We start from the raw sequence: 19,904 nt of genomic DNA, 5'->3' as shown, positions 1-19,904 counted from the left end.
ACGTTTCCACAAAGAATATTCACTAAGAAGTTTTAATATGTAGAAAAAAAAATTTTTTCAGCTACACAGCTAGATCAGAGACGTTTTCTTTTGTGTGTACTTTTAAATAGTAGAAATTTTATAATATAAAACAAAGTATTATTCTACATAGCCCATGATGGTTTTTTAAAAGCTATTTAATTTTGATCCAAAAAAAATTTGTGATGTTTTTCAAGTTAAGGATGAGATGTTCTTTCGTTTATTTATAGATCGGAATAGAAAGAACAGAATTTTATATTTGCGTAAACCTGATCGTTTTCCAATTAAAACTTTAAAATTCAACTAAATCACTTTTGTACCTTTCAAACTGTAGAGCTCTGTCCTAAGATCCTGAAGAAAATCTTCCAAAAAATTCGACTTTTAACAAAATTTAATAGGTTTTCTCAAATTTCAAAAAAAATTATCTTGACTTCAAAAGTGTACCTAAGAGGATTTCATCAATTTTTTAAGGACTCCTTGAGAATTGTTCTTTGAATTAATACATTCTGTTTTATTTTATTTTCTTTTTTTTTTGTACAATTTTTGAAACAAAAACAAAGCGTTGTTACTCTTAAAACTTTACCTTATCCTCTTACTTATACATCTTATCCTCAAAACTTCAAGAACAAAACATTTATCGTTCTCCATATCTCGACATCCAATCCTTTTTTAGGAACATTTTCAAAAATGCGCAACATATATAGACCTCTGGGAAGTTTCAAAATAACATCCACTTATCCTATAGACCTATATTCTAAAACCTCTGCAAAAATGCGATAAAGGATAAAAAACTCAAAGTAAGGACGATTCAATAATGCAGACTTGATACCTTCCCGAGAGTAATAAAGTGGCTTTCGCACCAATACTCGGAGCCATGCCTGGAAGAGAGACACCTACTCCAAGCGAATGACAACGGCTTATCGTCTTATCGTTCCAAGCTGCCTTTTTCCTTGGTTTTTCTCTGGAGAATCACTGCAAAAGACCGAGTGACTATTTCGGGAAATCAGAAGTTACAGTAGAGCCGTTGGGTGTCGTTGGATCAGTAGACTTGTACGCTATCATAAGTAAAAGTCATGCCGACTGCAGAGAAAAATAAATTTGTTCTCGTAGAATTTTATTATAATGTTACATCTTTACCGTAGTGCCCTATATTTCTGCCCAAAGCTCCAACTGCCACGTGATCAATTGACTTGAATTTAAACCGACTCCAACTCCTCTCTACATCAAAATAATCCAGCTTCGGCGCGAGACGCGACAAGTAACGAAAATAACGATTCATTGTCGCTAAAAAATAGCCGAGAAGAAAACTCCTAAATTTGTGATTCCAAGTAAAAGACGAAAAACAATAAAAATTGAAATCTGTTTTCGTATAAACTGCTGGAAAACAGAAAATAAGGTTGTTAATGACTCTCGACCAGTCGCTAAGTAGGACCCGATAACAAAACCGACACCAACAAAACTATCGTTATATACAATTTCATATAGCTAAAAATTACTCCATTAGCATTGGCTACATTTAATTTTTTATTATCTGACTTGATAAATTAAAAAATGAAGAATATTTATAAAAATAAAAATTCTAACGTTCAAAGGTTTACATTGGGAAAAGTTTTGGTACTTTAGTTACCATACCTGATGAATTCTCACTGAAATATAGATAGGATGTCGTGTACACTTATGTGTACTTAAAAAATTTCTAAAGAATCTTTAAGTTGGCTCTAAGGTTATTAAAAAATTAATTTGTACAGTCTTTATGTTATGAGAGAAAAATTTCGATTAAGTTTCGCATTGAAGGTTTGGTACACCGAATTAATGATTCGATATATCTAATTAGGGGTCGCACCTAAATATCGTGGACCATTTTTTCGATCCCCCCCTTCCTCCCCCGAGTAAACTTTATGTAAATCAGAATTAAACCTTTCTCCTTTCCCGAAATTTACGTTGACTTACTTTTTTTCCTACGTTTTTGAAGAATAATTTTAAATAATATATCTCTTGATTAATTACTGTTAAATACTAAAATATTATAAGTTTTTATTATGTTACAATGAAAATTTTTTAAAACAAACCGTAACAGGAAACGAAGCAAAGTTAGTCATAATATACATATAAATATAAGCATATTTAGCAATGTTGTCGAAGAATGCCTTCATCAACAAAAATCATAGTGAGATTTCAAAGGAAGTGACTTTAAATAAAATACAAAATTTTTGTATGTCGACTATTAGATAAATATAATTTAAAAGGTAATATTTTAGAATAAAAAAGAGTGTTTTGTCACACATAAACTTTATGCCTGCCCCTCTTCTCTTCCCTCAGCGTAAACATTCGTATGACTCAACCAACCCCCCCCCCTTCCCCTAAAACTGTCGGCATTTGGGTATAACCCCTTAAGTCTAACATTTTGTCGAACCCACTGACGTTTCTGATTTAAAAAAAAAACGACTGCACTATCATGAAAATTACTTATTATCATTCTTTTAATAAATAGGAGATTGCGATAAGGTATTGAATGATAGAGACAACCTTTTATTTTGTCGGACTTACTGAAATTGGCTGAAAAATTTTAATTGTTTACCAAAACCATTTTCATAACGCTCGTAGCTTACAAGTCAGTTAATGCATGAATAGTAAATATCTTGTGCTGAATACTATGACGATAGCAGCTAGAAAAATGAATTATTCGACGAAATCAAAACAAATAACACGAAAAAACCATTCAGTCACAATCGCACATTCAATCTACTACGTGAGGAGAAACAAATTCACGTCATCCCATAAATTAATGAGGGGCCAAATCATAGAGCAATTATACCCAAGCAAAAAAGGAACAATCCATACAAACAGTGTGATACACATCTGAAAAAGTCAAACTTTCACGTAACGTCGCGCGCACGAATACCTTGAGCGATAAAAGAGAAAAAAGGCATCCACACTCCTATAGGAACTCGATTATTATGAAATCCATTTGATCTCTCGATTTCATTGATACAGTACAAAAAGTCACGTTGTCTGCCCTAGACGCTTTCTCTTTCTCTCTCTTTCCGCTTCGATCACTCGCATAGGTACACCGCACGTAATCCACCTAATACTGCATTGTGGCTCGCGTCATTAAATTATTGTACAAGCGTACATACAATCTTGGCTGCACTTTCATTTCATAAGCTCCGGTGTAAGCAATATGGAGCTAGATATTTTTCCATTTTTTCGAATATAATATCTTTCAACGAAGCATATATTGGTCTATAAGGAGCGTGAGAACCACATCGCCTTTAGTATCCACCGCCTGCTGGCACAGCGGATTTATAATCGATTTACAGACAGAAGCCTTTCTTTAGGGGGTAATGGAGGGCCAGAAACTGCAGTTATTACTTTTCTTTGGAGAATGGATTATTGTAAGGTGGATACGCGGGGAACAAAGAATTGTAAAGGACTCGGTGTTTGGTTGGCTGATATATTGGTTTCTAAGAGGCTTAGTATTTGAAAAATTTTTATTTTAAATGGGTAATAGAAAAGTCTACTGGGATCTCATAAAGTGACACCACTCTAAATCTACATATTCGAGGGAAGTTTTCGTACTAAAATTTGAAATTAAAAAAACAAAAAAGACCAGAAAACTTTATGAAAGAACAAAATTGTCACTTGTCTTGACCTACTGAACGTTAAAAAAGGGAAATGCAATGTTGTAACCCCAACACTCGACCAGACTCTCCTTTGAAATTGGAGCGAAGCTCTTTCCTAGAGAAAAGCGCACTATTTCCCTCACTTTTTTCTCGATACTTTGTACTTGGAATACAGAGCAGAAATAGAGGAAGAAGAAACTGCGGTTACAAAAAATTGGTACCCACTCGGTCGAAAGGGAGTAAAAAAAAGCTAAAACCATGCGAGCTGCACTTGTTCACGTAACGACGCAGCTTACCAGTTCCGAGAGTTTTTTTACGCGTCAGCGGTACCGTGACTCGCGCTGTTTCTATTTTCCCTCTGTCTTCTTGGTTAGTTTCGCGAAAGGACGATTTTCTTCCTTTTATTCCTTTGTACGAGCTTATTAGAGAGCACACGTGTGCAAGTGTGAATTTTCAATGTAAATAAAAAAAAATTGAAGTTCGAGTTAGGACACAGAGCGGTGATCAAAAGAAGGATTATTGAATTAGAATGGCCTCGGAAGCACGTACGTGCCCGTGATGTTTGTGTATGACTGGTGAATCGATAAATTTTTTGATAGGGGAGGTTCAATATCGGCGTGATATGTATTCCAACGTAGAATCAAGAGTGATGAGTGTGTTTGTTCATTTGCGGCAATTCGAGGCCTTGGCAAACACATGGTAGGGATGTATATTTGCTGTACTGTTTGTCACTTATCTGTAATAATGTTTGAAAAAGGAATATGATGAGTTTTTACGGAAAAGATGTTTTTTTTATGTATTCATTTACTTGGCCGAGAAATTTATCGTGAACAGGATAAAAAAATCAGATGTATTTATGATTTTTGTTGCATATCCTTTGCCGTTCTCGTTAGAATTGCATAAACAAGAAATTTTTTTGAAACATACTTTAAACTAAGCCAGCAGTAATAACAGTTAAATAATATTAACAATAATAAAATAATTATAATAATAAGACTAATAATAATAATACTAATAAAAAATTCTTTTTTGTTTTTGAAAGAAAAGTTGTACAACAAATAATCAAAAGTCATCTGAACCTTTTATACGAAATAAAAATCAAATTATTACAAACATTGCAAGAAACATTTTATGACTTCAGATAGTAAATAATTTTTTTGGATTACTGTTAATTTTTAGCCATATTTATTATTTGCGTGGTGTATTACATCTTAACACACATTAGTCAAATTACGATCACTACTTCATCTTAAAGGGGTATCCTGTAAGTGTGCTTCCAAGTTCCAAACTTACCGTTATCAGACACGCACACACCCTCACTTAGCAAACTAACTACTTAGCAAACAGTCATAAGTACAATCGTTATTACGGTTCAGTGTATCCAGGCTGATTTGGAGCTCAAAAATAAACATCCACAAGTAAATACACGAATGTATCAGGACATCTGTTTAAACGCAGCCTTCATTAAAGCATTATTCAAGGCTTTTGTTCCGTACATATTGTGAACTATATCTGCACACAATATATTGACTATTATCACCACCAGGGGTCTCGTCACGACTTTCGATATCTTGGGAAAGTAAGCATTTTTTCGATAATCCTTAGACAGTGCATGAGCTCAACCATTATGAAATAAAAGTTCACGAAAAAATGCTTACTTTTTAAAGATATCGAAAGTCGTGACAAGGCCCCCTGATAAATATGTTCTCACGCAAAGGTTGAGATGGATTGTTTATTACCGCAGGAGCATAACTATAGTCGATGGAGTGGTTATGATAAAATTGGACGTAATCGTAACTCGTTGGATATACCTATGGATGGTAGTTATAGTCCAATATACTGCGTAATTTTTGCAGAGGACAGAAAGATTCTGTATTAGAGATGGAAAGGTAAAAATGAAAGAGCTACGGATCTTTTGCAGATAAATTATTAGAGCGAATAGATGCTTAAACGTTCTTTATTATTATTATCACTATCCGCGCGCCAACCTCCCAATTTTTTTTGGTTGAATATATTTCTAATAATTATTTAATTTTAGTCGAATGATTAAATTTTAACAGTAAATCTAAGCTCAAACGAATAAAACGACCTCGATTAGCTAGCGTTTGTCTACTTAATCTTATATGTACATTTAAATGTACCACCTTTCGTCCCTCACGGCCAATTAGATCACGGCGTATTCTATCGACAGTCACGTGACACTCATTCTTTTAGGAGGGGATACGTACTAATATGTGGTGTCTCTTAAATAATTGTAGACCCATAAGGCAATTGGGCTTTGATGTCGGACAGAGATGCCCCCGATGTTTTGTTTCAATTTTGTTATCTGGGTGGAATCCACATTAATTATAGACACTAATAATTGGATGGAATTTTTAAAAAAAGTTACTGAATGAAAAAAAAGATTATAATAGTCTTTTTTTAACAATTAGAGGATTTTTATATAGTGGTTAGATGATTCAGGTATCGACTTTTGATGCGTTTATTTACGGAAGGCCACTTTTGTTTTATGTATACAACAAATGTTATATTATCAGTCATACCTCTGTATTACGTAAACAACATGTATTTAAAAAAAAAAAAAACAAGTCAAACTTGTAGTAGCCCCATAAAGTATTGATTAGAACAACATGTTATGATTTCCGAAAAAATATTTACGTTGACTACTTTCACGCAATCATAAGAACACTATGACTCAGTAATGAGGTAATGAAACTAGAAATGTAGTTCATTTTGACATGGTAAATATGTCACAAACTCAACAGGCTTAACATTTATTACTAGCAGGAGAAAAAATATAAAGTAAGATCCAGTTAGATAGTTTAGTGTAACTTTGAGCGTTAATGAGATCAGTATTCGATATTATCGATAACTATGTGCCGTTCAAAAATATATATTCATCTTTACTTGATGGTTTGTGGTATGCAATGTATGATCGTTGCAAATAAGAGCAGTGATAGTTGGACTCCAATTCTAATTAAATACATACAACAGCAGCACTTTCATCAAGTCATGGTTTTTTATAATCATTACAACTTATCGACAGAATACAATCATATATTACAAAAGCTGATGTCTCAACTGCCTATTATCCAAGTTGATCCATTGAAATATGATACCAAACGCACACTGCAAAGCTCTAGATCTACTACTTTCTACATAATATTCCAAAAATCCATGGTTCGCTACAACAAGGATTTGGATTTGACTTTAAAATATTTGAATTTCATCGCACAGTTATCATTGAATTCTCATCCAAAATGTATCTTAATAGATTTTAATAGTGACTCAATAAATACAACGACCTTACAAACTGTGCTGCTGAAAGCCTGGGACTTGAAGTTTTTGGACTTTACTACAATGGCAATTGGTTTAGGTAACGTTATGATACAATGTTACAATCCATTTACTAAAGAGTTTATCTCTGAATTATACACAATTAAATCGGAACTTTTCCCTGATAAAACTGCCAACATGAGCGCCTATGAGCTCAAAATGCCCTACATGGATACAGCACCTTACATCGAACACGTTAATGGTAACGAGTACGAAGGAATTGACTACAACTTGATCAAAGAGGTAGCTAGTATTATAAAGTTTAAACCTGTGATGCTGAACTATACCTCAGGATACGGTGCATTGGAACGCTCTGTCAAGGATTTAGAAGTGGGTGTCGTGAATCTCCTGCCGTATACGATGTTCTCCGCTCAGCCATTGACTTTCAATAACATCAATGTAGTAAAAGGAGTCACAATATACTTCGAAAACATTTGTAGCATAGTATCAGCATCATCATTGTATGTGAGAAATAATGAAATTCCTCTAGGGTCTGGATTAATTATCATTGTTAGTATTTTGGTGACATTCTTCTTTTTTGCTCTAGCAAATTGGCTAAATATCACTAGTACAAATCCCTTAACTGTCATCCAAATGGCTCTAGGTATATCAGGGCTAAAATTTCCAGATAAATTACTAAAGAAGATAATTTACCTTATCATAATAATTTTGGCAATGGCTTTCTCAGAGAGCACCTATGCAAAGCTAATGGAATCTAAGTTGACCAACAAATCTATATCCATGAAAAGCTTACAAGATGTCGTAAAATCAAAATTAGTGCCTCATATGAGCAAGGGAATTCATAAATGGACGTTTAATAATCCTAACGATGGTTGGCTTGATGAGCTTAAACCTATTACTCGTCAAACCAGTGCGAATAAATGTATTAAGTATGTAACAAAATTTTTTTAAACAAATTATTCAATATATAACTGACATGTTTAAATAAAAATTTACTTGCAGATTTTTAATCAAAGGGAAACACGTCATCTGTTTTATATTTGAGTATAAAGCAAACATGCACTTGAAGATCAATTTACAAAGGAAAAACGCAAAAAATCTAAAAATGACGAATGTCAATCTATTAAATAGTGGAAAGAATTATGTGTTTGAAAAAAATTCTCCTTTCGTAGATAAATTTGACAAAATTTTGTTAGTATTACTTGAATCAGGCTTACAAGAATTTAATTCACGCAAATATGAAAATAATAATGAACCAGAAAATAAAGAAAACGCAATACACACTCATAGTGGTCAATCAAACTATTTATTAATTAGAAGACTCCTTGTGATAGTAGTGTTTGGTTTTACAGCTTCAGTTTACGTTTTTTTTGTTGAACTTATTCATCATATTTGTACTGAGTTAAAGTTTTATCATTCTCTGCGTACCATAATTTCTAAAAATCGGACAATTTAAAATTTTCAGACTTTCCCCAGGTTTTTAGAGGTATATATAATGTTAATATTACCCAGATTTTTTGTTCGCATAAAACATTTTGTAGTGTTAATAATAATTTAAATAATATGTCTACATTTAACAATCTTGAATTACGTAAAATAATATTCATAGTAATAAGTTAGTAAAACTTATAATTGTATGTGACTTTTAAAAAACGTAAACAAGTCAAACAAATTTTTTTAGCTGAGGATAAAACTAGTATAAACACAACAAAAATGCCTTTTATGTCTGGGCTTGCGTCTTATTTATTTGTGTCTTGTTATTTTTTTAATTTTATTTTACCAAGCCTTAAAGATCATATAGTTGAATGTTAAGTAAATAAAAAAAAAATATTATTCAAGTGTTAAAATTACTTTATGTTACAAAAACAAAGCCTTAATTCAATATTGTTTGTTGTGCATTGTTGTAAAGTTGTATACATTGTAAAGTTGTTCACAACTATAAAACCCAGACAATTTACACACTACTTATTAGATACTACTTATGTTTGCCTCATGGGTGGTGTATAAAAAAAAAAAAAATTAATTCATAAGACTTTAAGGGTGTTGGAGAAAGCTTTCAGGAATTCATAATACTTGTATGTGAGTAATAAAATGAAGCTGTTGAATCAATGAAACCTTTCAAGTTAAATCACAAAAAAATGAGGTGCATTTTCTTTGATATTTACTTGTATTGATGTGTTAATTGAGCTACGTGTGTTTTAGTGATACTAGTCAAAGGGTTTTTACATATTGTATAGTAATTTTTGTAACAGATTCCTATGAACTTTTTTTACATAATCATCTTTTTAATGTAAATCCAATTTTGAGTTTTCTGTACGTCAAATATGTTTGCTTGTATTATTGCGGCTATTTATTGAATATAAACATTTTTTCCTTAACATACTGTTTGACTCAATATTTTCTTTGGATTTATGATATTTAAGTTGATATTCAAATTTTTGTCATAACTAAATAATATTGTGTTTATCTACGTGTATACAGTTCAATTATTTATTATGTCATGAAACATCATGCACAGAATTTGAGATTTGTAAATCAGTTAAGTTGACTAACCAATTGTTTTTTATCTTATTGGTATAATCAGGGAACTGAAAAGTCTGCAGAAAAGCCTTATTATAATTAGTCTATTTATGATTAATAATTGTCTTGTGAATAAACATAGAATTATCTTTAATAATAAAATTTAAAGCTCATTAGGATATTTTATCATTTTTCTAGGTTTTTTAAATTTTTCATTGAGTGATAGTGTGTTTTTGACAAATATTTTATGAATTTTTATTATTAAGATAAGCTCTCTTCAGTTTTGGAATTTGATTCTCAAATTTAAAGTTTAGTCATGTTTTGAAATGAGCTTATGTTACCAAAACATTTTAGTCTATTATTAGTGTGTTTTTGTGTGATTCAAATTCTCTACATTGTAATAAGAACGTTTTATGTAATTACTAGTAACATTATTTGAAATAACATAAGGATACAAATTTATGGATATACTTCTTATTTTGTTCAACATGTAGTCGGTGCTCCGCATGAGATACATTTCAGAATTTTTGTAGGTCTTTTATAATCTCTACTTTTTTAGTCCTGGTAAATTTAACATAACTTTACTATAAGCATAACGTGAAAATTCTCTTTTAGGACGTTTATTACCTATAGACAATACTAAATTCTGAAATAATAATAGATTTGCCAGTTGTTCTTGAAAAAAAAAAAAAAAGAAGAAAAAAAAGAGGGAACTTTGTAGTAAGAAATAAGTAATTTTATAAAATTTGCAATACTGCATGTCTATACATACATCTAATATAAATATCGTTAATTTGAAAAATTACATAAAAAGGAAAAATGTTCATGGTTCTTCTTTCTTCCTTATCTCACTCCGTGTATGTATCTCCAATAAATAAAATATTAATAATAAATAAAAAATGGTTTTCAATACTAAAAAAGGTAAAATCTTTTTAGTAATCAATTTAGTCTTATTAGTATTGAGCTAAGTTAACTCTCTAAATAATTTCAGATAGAGCAATGGATGGAAATTTTACAAAAATATTGTAAATGTAATGAGTTTTTACATTTTTTAACTGAAAATAGTTATTTTCGTATGATCAATTTTAATATAAGCAATTACCTCTAGCTAATTACACGTGAATAGTTTTTTTTTTAAATCTTTTTGATGAGTTTATCTGAAATCGTTCATGGAGTTAAACCACCTTTGTAAAATTAAAATCGAACAGATATCAGAAAAATTTCTTACTTTCTTATAGCAATTTTGTTTAGTTTAAAACATGTTAAAATGCAATCTTGCATGTCAGTTTATATGAGATCAGCTTTTCCTAACTTCAAAAGTACTACCTATTTAGGGACGGCTCAGGAGTGCCTTATAGTTTTTTCAGAGTAAGAACTGTAAGTACCATGAAAACTTAATGTTTTTGTGAAAAAAAAATTTGGTGGAAAAAAAACTCTGATCGTGGACCTCGGCGTCAGGGGTGTGTGTATTTATGTATGTATGGGCATATTTAAGTTTTTTTACTAACTCATGAAGTTTTTGTCAGATTAGGCTGAAATTCAACAGAAAGCTTCGTCTTTTACGTCTAACGTGATGGTTTGAAATCGGCAAGGTTTCCTGTTTTAGAAAAAAATGGCAGTCATTATAAGATAGCACTTTTGTTAAAAAAAAAAAACGGCTTTTCGGCTATAACTTTGTTACACGATATTTTCGAGGTTTGCTGCAAAAGATTAGGTTGTAGGTATGATTTAAATACACCTTTTCGGTATTTAATATTTTCATCCAGGATGTTACCCGAACGTTCTGTGAGCAAAAAAGTGCTTGTAAAATAAATAATAAGTCGTTTTTTCATATTCAACTATTTTGTTTTGCATTTTAAATAAGAAGTTAAACTGAGAGAGTTGTAGATCTCATTAATATACAATTTTTTTTCATTTGAGATATTTAGTTATGATATCAAATTGGCGTTTTAAGTCACAAAAAATGCCGAATAATAGCAAAATTGTCGTTTTCCCATATCTGACTTGTTCGTTTTACAATTTAGATTACGAAGTTAATCTAAAACTTGTAGACCTTTAAAAAATATAACTTTTTTATATTCAACATTTTTATCTGTAAAATAAAATAACCGCTTCAATTGCCAAAAATAATAAAATAATAGCTTGTTCAGAATGCATACAGTTGACGCTCGAGGCAAAGTTAGGGGCGATAATCATTATTATGAGGCTTGCTTCTCTTCATCCCGTTAGATGTGGAAATTTTTTCACCAACCCTGCACCGAAAGTACACACTTTAGACACAGAGTGTCAATAACAGTAATATACTCCCTCATATAAGTCGTGCCTAATACTCAAAAACTGCGTTTTTTTCTTGCTGCATGAATTAAGCCTCTTGTTTATCAAATGATAAATAAACATATGTGTAAACTAATAATAAATATTTGTATATATAATAAAATATTCACTGATGACACACCTAACGCGTTGCCATCGCAGGCCTCAGTAGCGATTAATTATTTGAACCTGATGGGAGCCTTAAATCTTGATTCTGTGTATGAGCCAAAATGTTCTTATAATAATAAACAAAACTGGCCAGCGTAACCATTGGGGTGCACATATTATTAGTTCTATGAATACTTCAAAATTTATTGCTATAAATAGGTAATGAGCTTCCTTTAGTGGCTTGGGCGATTTTTATTGGAATGTTAACAATCCTTAAAATTTTGAAATTATGTAAATAACGTGTGCCTAATTAATGTGTAATGAAAAAATACTACGATCAACCACATAATTTTTCAGAAAATCACTACTGAAAATTAACTAATTTAACACGCAATTTTATGGGATTTATCACTAAAACGACTATAACTCAAATAGTAAATGATAAACTTTTACAAACAAAAACTGTAATCATACCTTTTTCTTATGAGTGATCTTTTATAATTATAAAAATTATATGTAAACCACTGAGACTTTAAAAAAATTACGAGAAACGTCACTTATGGGCTTCTGCGCATGCGCAGATAAGAATAATGAATTTTTTTTTTATCGATATTTTATAACTTCTGAGGCCAATAAAACTCTAAAATTTGAATATGTGATTTATATATTCAATAACCATGACAATGAACAAAGAGTATTTTTTATAATCCATAGAACCTTAAAGGGCCCTTCGCTTGGTACGGCACCAAACGCCCAAGCCACCTTAACCTTTGTAACATAACTTTAATGCTCACTACCGTAGTGTTAGTTCAGGCATATCGTAAATTTACAAATTGTTTACATGTCATAAAGAGTATCACGAATTAATATGGGCCCTATCGAATATGATTCTATAACTGACAAAATTTTTAGCCAAGCTTGTACCGTCACATTATCATTTCAATCACAAAAACTTTTCAAGTGGTTCATTGTCTCAGTAACTATTAAAGGAAACTTAATATTAAAAAACTTTTTAAATTATTTTAGTTGGTTAAAAACTACGTAGAAGGAGCTAGTTTGCACTTTTAACGTATACAACCATAGCAAGCAAAGCATTATATGCATTAGTAAAGGGGAACCGATCGATTTCGGCACAGGAATTGACCCATGTCAAAAAAACTCGACAACCATCACACTTACCGGAAGTAGTATAGCAAGGACAGTCCCTTTTTCACTCTAACATCGTACATATGTTTCAGCATATACAAACGAAAAACGATTAATTGATGTCTTTAATTTTTACGTCTTCCACGAAACAGTACTTTTAGAACAGAATTGATGATTTTAGGAAGAAATTTTTCTTAATTTTTTTTGATGATTGAAAGTCAAAGTAAAATCATGATAGTTTAAGATGCTCTGAATTTTTAAATATCGGATCTTTTTTAAACTATTAAAATCAAAAACTTGTATGCGTTTAATAAATTAAAAATATTCTTAGAACCCTTCAAAACAGCAGAAAATAATATTTTATCTTCATAACTTCTATTAAAATAAAAAATTAATAATTTATGTCCAAAAATATTCAGCATTGCATGATATTATGTCCACCATTTACTAGCACCATATTGACTACAACCACTTAATTTATTTTGTTTAGAAACATAAGTCAAACTTGTCATACGGCTCATATTGATAACGATCATGTGTTTAGGTTCGGTTATTGGACGTGAATCTTATTAAGGCTGGAAAACTCTAATGAAGTTACGTCACCAAACATTGAATCCTTATCTGGCATGTTGACAAATCATATCTATAACGTGACAACCTCAATTTGCGTTACTAAGATAAAAAAACACAGGGTATGAGAGATTCTACTGACTTAGTGTAGCTTTGAACGTGAATAAGATCAGAAGAAAAAATTACTGTAAATTATGTGCCGTAAAAAAGTGTGGATTTATTTTTATGTTATAATTTGTATTAAAAGAGCCATGATCGTTGCAAATAAGAGCAGTGATAGTTGGACTCCAATTCTGATTAAATACATACAACAGCAGCACTTTCATCAAGTCATGGTTTTTTATAATCATTACAACTTATCAAAAGAATACAATCATATATTACAAAAGCTGATGTCTCAACTGCCTATTATCCAAGTTGATCCATTGAAATATGATACCAAACGCACACTGCAAAGCTCTAGATCTACTACTTTCTACATAATATTCCAAAAATCCATGGTTCGCTACAACAAGGATTTGGATTTGACTTTAAAATATTTGAATTTCATCGCACAGTTATCATTGAATTCTCATCCAAAATGTATCTTAATAGATTTTAATAGTGACTCAATAAATACAACGACCTTACAAACTGTGCTGCTAAAAGCCTGGGACTTGAAGTTTTTGGACTTTACTACAATGGCAATTGGTTTAGGTAACGTTATGATACAATGTTACAATCCATTTACCAAAGAGTTTATCTCTGAATTATACACAATCAAATCGGAACTTTTTCCTGATAAAACTTCTAATATGAGCGCCTATGAGCTCAAAATGCCCTACATGGATACAGTACCTTACATCGAACACGTCAATGGTCATGAGTACGAAGGAATTGACTACAACTTGATCAAAGAGGTAGCTAGTATTATAAAGTTCAAACCTGTGATGCTGAACTATACGTCAGGATACGGTGCATTGGAACGCTCCGTCGAGGACTTAAAATCTGGTGTTGTGAATCTCCTGCCATATACGATATTGTCATCTCAACCACTAGTTTACAATAATACCAATATTGTGAAAGGGATTACCATTTACTTTGAAAAAATTTGCGGCATGGTATCATCATCTTCGTTGAATATAAAAGAGAGAAAGATTCCCGTGGAAGCTGTTATATTTTTTGTTGTTAGTCTTATTGTGACATTTTTTATTTTTGTTTTCGCAAATCATGTGGGAATTATTAAGACAAATCCTCTAACTATCATCCAGATGACTCTGGGTCTATCGGGTGTGAAATTTCCACGTAATATAGTGGGAAGGATCGTCTTTCTTTGCATAATAATTTCAGCAATGGCTTTCTCAGAAAGTATTTATGCAAAACTAACGGAATCAAAACTTTCAAGTAAGCCCATATCCTTGAAAAATTTTAAAGACGTTGTGAATTCTAAGTTAAAACCTTATGCTAATGAAGCAATACATCAATGGATGTTTGTGGATTCATACGATACTTGGCTTCAGAAATTAAAATCTATCACTAATATTGCTTCAGCAAGTAGTTGCTTTGAGTATGTATTAAAATTTAACTCAATGATTTGGTTAATAAACACCTATGTATTAAAATTATTATTACCACTTATAGGTATATAGTTAAGGAAGAACGAGTTATCTGTTTTACATTTGAGAACAAAGCATATATGTTCTCGGAATTACACAAGAGCAACAGTTATTCATCCAAGCTAAAAATTACGGATGTTAAATTTTTGAATAGTGGAAGGAGCTTTATGTTTGAAAAAAACTCTCCTTTTGTAGACAAATTTGACAAAATTCTGTCAGTGGTACTTGAATCAGGTCTCCGGGAGCTTCATTTACGCAAAAATAAGAAACAAAAAGTACTTGGCAATAAAAAAAACGCAATAAGCATCGACAACTTTGTATTAATCAAAGAAATATTCGTAGTCCTAGTTATTGGTTTTTTGGCATCACTTCTCATTTTTTATATTGAACTTATGTATTGCTTCTATACTGAGTCAAAGTTGTATTACTCTTTAGTTAATAGAGTTTAAAATTTTTTATTTCATTACTGTTACTTTTCTATTCATCAGGGGTACATGACATACAACTTTACGAATTTTCATGAAAATTGCTGTTACCTGTTAAGAATACTTATTGGCTACATAATTTTGACTAAAATAACCTAGAGTGCTAGCTTATAAGAATAAGATTTTTTTGTAAAACAAACAAGCTAACAGAAAATATTAACTAATGAAAAAGTATTGATGACAGTTACTTAGATACAGCTGAAATATATTTGTGTACAATGTTAAAATCAGTTGTACTCACAGAAGCAAGTATGGTGACGAGATAGAGTCGCGTCCTCTCGTAGTCAAGGGTGCGGTTAACAGTCACCTGTCCCTGATGCGGTAAATTGATGCTGAAATAACCATATCCATCAGCTGTGGTGATGTGATCGTGACCCATGCCGTCGCCATTACCGATGCCAATGCCATCTCCAGGAGCTATCGAGTACTCTACTAGACCGTTGACTCCCGCATCTGCGTCGTTAGCGACAACGTTTTTGAAAATGGTTGATCCCACTGGTGTTAACTAAAACACGAATTTCGGACATATAAGATTTTTAACAACCCATACTAAGAATTTTTGTTTAACATCCAAAACCTTTTATCAAGTTTATTTGATTGCATCCCTGAGTTTATCGATGGAATTCTTGCAAAAATAGTTTTACAAAAATTGAAAGTAAATAAATCTGGGAGTTTTTAATCTTGGCCACAGTATAACAAAAAAAATAAATCAGAATTAAAAAATGTTAGTAATTTAGAATAAATGCTATTGAGTGGTAGGTTGACATGAGTTTTCTAGTTCAAGACGATTGTAGTTAATATATCATATATTATACTGTTGATAAAACCTCACAAACATCAAGTGTGTGGTGTCATCAAAGTAGATTATAATAAGAAAATAGTTAGTTTTTTTTTTAATAAAAAACATTATACGAAATAAACGTTCAAAATGATGTCAAATTCGTTCCAAGAATCTTTTCTTTTTAAGTTGAAAATTTTTTTTACTGTTTTTGTAATAGCTAATAGAACATGCATAACGAACATAATTCCACAGCTTATTTACGTTTTTTTTGTTCAAAACTGAAGGTACTTTATTTCAAACCTCTGTATACCTTATTCCTCTGTAGTATTTTATCCTAAGCAGTAAAGATCAGATTATTTCCAGTAACTGAAGGAAAAAAAGTTGTCTAAGCTGTTAGATACTTGAAAAAATTTCTGTGACGATGTTTACCATGATCACTATTAAGACAGAAAAAGCCCCAATCGCCTTAACTTTAATGATATCAATCATTTATGTACCCCAAATAGCTTATCAGATTAATGGTTTTCAATGGAGCGCTAGAAGCATCTCACACGTGTCAGAGTCCTTCGGAAGTATACATTTCCATACTTACATATCAGAACCTACATTTCCATATCAGAATATCTCGTCGCAATGCAAATAGTAAGTAGCTTAATGAGGAGTGTCCAATAAAACTGTTTGTCGGTTGTAGAATACGATACTAATCAATCTTACAATAACACCTACATGTTTTTGACCGAATCTCATAAAATAATCAATATATGTACTGTATGACTCAATCAATAAGTAATAATGGGCAATAAAAAAAAAGTAATCTGTTATTACCGAATCTTACGTGATTAAATGCAATACAAATAAAAAATTGTTACAACTGCAATAAAAACGATGTTTCCTTAACGGGTGCAACTACTCTGAGAGGAAAAAATAATAAAAATAATAGAAAAATTCCAGCAAATATCAACATTTTCAACAGTAAATCGAATGTAAGCTGACAAAAAACAAAAAAGTTATCATTTTCAACAGTAACAATAATTGGATTAACAGTTAAAATTATGGTTCAAAAAGTGAAAATTATGGTTAAAACAGTAAAAAATTCTATGAGAAAAAGTAAAATTTACTAACCGATACTTCCCAGGTTTACTGTTCCAGCATGATAATTTTTACTCTTCTAACCATAATTCTAACGATTTAAACTATACTTTTTTTACTGGTAAAACAATCTTTACTGTTAAAAATAATAACTTTTTCCTTTTTCACCAGCTTGCATTCGATTTACTGTGAAAAATGGTATAATTTTTGCTGGCATTTCTCTATAATTTCTTTTTCTCAGTGCAGATACTGTCCTAAAAGCACGATTTTCCTTAAACTGTGAATCAATTCCATCAGTTTTCTTCCAGACTCTTCTTTTATAATTACTTTACTGAACTGATATGTAATTGGGAACTACACGAAAAATTATTCACAATGCCATGAAGGATTAGTTTTCATGTATTCTAGTAACAAGATTAGAATTTGACCACAATTATACGTATTACTCCAGTCTGAATTAGCGAGTTGTCATTGGCTTACACATAATCGGTGGAATCCACCACATCAACCTCGTTAAATTCAAATCCATTCCCCAGATTAACGGATGACCGTATGGAACAACGTAAACCAATACTGTACTATGTTCTTGTATTTATCTAAATTATGGGAAATGAAATTCAGTGAGACAGTAAACATTTAAAATACTTAGCTTGAATGCGATATTTACAAAATTGCGATTCCAATTTTCTAGCGTCCGGTAACACTTCTGTACGGTTAGTTTCACTTAAGGAAGCGGTCAACTCGAAAGTAAAACGTGAAACAAAAATAATAACCATCCATCAGCATCTCTTTCTATCTCTTACGCATGACATTTCTCACCCTCGCGCGAGCTTCCTTATTTGTGAAAAGCCAGAGATCCGCGACACAACAACTTTCCGCGATCGAGGCATCCCCGGCGCGCAAAATCGGTAAGAGGAAGAGAGAAAACGTAAGGAGCAAGAGGGGGAAAATCGATCGGCTGTTCGGACGTTATAAGGTGGAATAATGGAGGCACAGTCGATCCTTTATCCTGGAGGATCATCTCTATTATCGCTTCCCGCATTATATGGCCCCCCTGTTCTCTCGAACCGTTCGTGTACCGATCGTTACAGTAGACTCGATGTAATCGCTCGGCGCTACTTACTACCACACAATTTTCTCCAATAGCTCGTCTGTACTGGTAAATACGATGAAAGGGGCACGTGTGCATGTAATGTATTTAGCGCTGGCTTCGTCGACACTGCAAAAGCAGCCCCTTAACGTTTCGACCGGACGTCATGATGCAATTTGTCGCCATTCCGTTAAAAGAGCTATTGTCGTCTTTGATCGGTTAATGTGTTCGTTTTTTATGCTGTACTGTCACGCTTGTCAAATTTGAAGTACTTTGTTTACAATAGCTAAAAAGTTAACGTGAAATTTCTGAACCTTTAGATTTTTACTGAATAATTAGCGATCGTAGAAATAGCATGTACCTTATTTTGAACTGTGTCAATTGTATTTTTTAATTAATGTAAGAATATCGGGTTTTTACTTTAGCAGTAAACAAAACATTTTTGTAACTAAAAACTCAAATACGATATTCAAAACAAAATTTATTGCTTAGTGTACTTTATTGAATTAACAACGAGCAGTTCATACGAAACTTAGGAATCAATGACATCTTCTTTCTATCAAAACGAAAAAGAGTACTCATTAGAAAAGGTACAAAAAGTTCTTACACTTAAAGCTAGAAAATTTTTTTACGAGGCTGACTTTTTTTCCTGTACCATCATAAAAGTTTCACTCACAAAGTCACCAAAAATAGTTTGCTCAGTACTTATTAGTTTCTGTAAAAATCACTGTTGTAATATTTTAGCTATACTTCTATGCAAACTTTTTTCCGTCCAATAGTGGTCTAAACATAAGTAGTTATAAAACTTTCTACCTTACTAATCATACCATTTTAAGTTCACAACACACTGGCCACCATTTTCCTCATGAACAACTCTTTTATTGAAAAAATAAAAACCAAAATGAATTGTTCTGGACAATTGAAATGATAAATTGATTCAGCAAGACTAATCAAGGATTGAGGAAGGAATCTGAAAAAAATTTAAATAATAGGTAAGATCGAAATTTTGGTTCAAATGAATAATATAACCAAACAAAAATGGCATTACTGATGATGTAGCAAAATCTCACTCTGTAGCATAATACACACTAACACTTCTCGATTTTTCAATTACTAAATAAACCCAGTTATATTTTGTATCCCAAGACTTCAATTCCCTTCTTCATACGTTTCAAGTATCTGTACAATACCCACACATAATCTTCTAGCAACTTTTCACCAGTGAAACTCAAGACTCAACACCATATACAATAACATCCGTAGGAGATC

At 31.8% G+C, this 19,904-nt stretch overlaps 1 protein-coding gene across 1 annotated transcript in view; it reads right to left on the bottom strand.

Moving 5' to 3' along the window:
* Positions 1 to 19,904, bottom strand: part of Cad99C (cadherin 99C) — a 376,725-nt gene that overhangs the window by 22,573 nt on the left and 334,248 nt on the right. Inside the window, exon 8 of the mRNA XM_089597377.1 lies at positions 15,917 to 16,180. Coding sequence (XP_089453503.1) covers positions 15,917 to 16,180 — 264 coding nt within the window. The remainder of the gene's footprint in view (positions 1 to 15,916; positions 16,181 to 19,904) is intronic.

This window comes from Copidosoma floridanum, unplaced genomic scaffold (genome assembly GCF_036245765.1).
Source record: "Copidosoma floridanum isolate Cflo_tuat_1 unplaced genomic scaffold, Cflo_Japanese_pri ptg000004l, whole genome shotgun sequence".
Lineage (NCBI taxonomy): Eukaryota > Metazoa > Arthropoda > Insecta > Hymenoptera > Encyrtidae > Copidosoma > Copidosoma floridanum.
The sequence above is the reverse complement of the archived record's forward strand: the minus strand, read 5'-3'. Positions and strand labels throughout refer to the sequence as shown.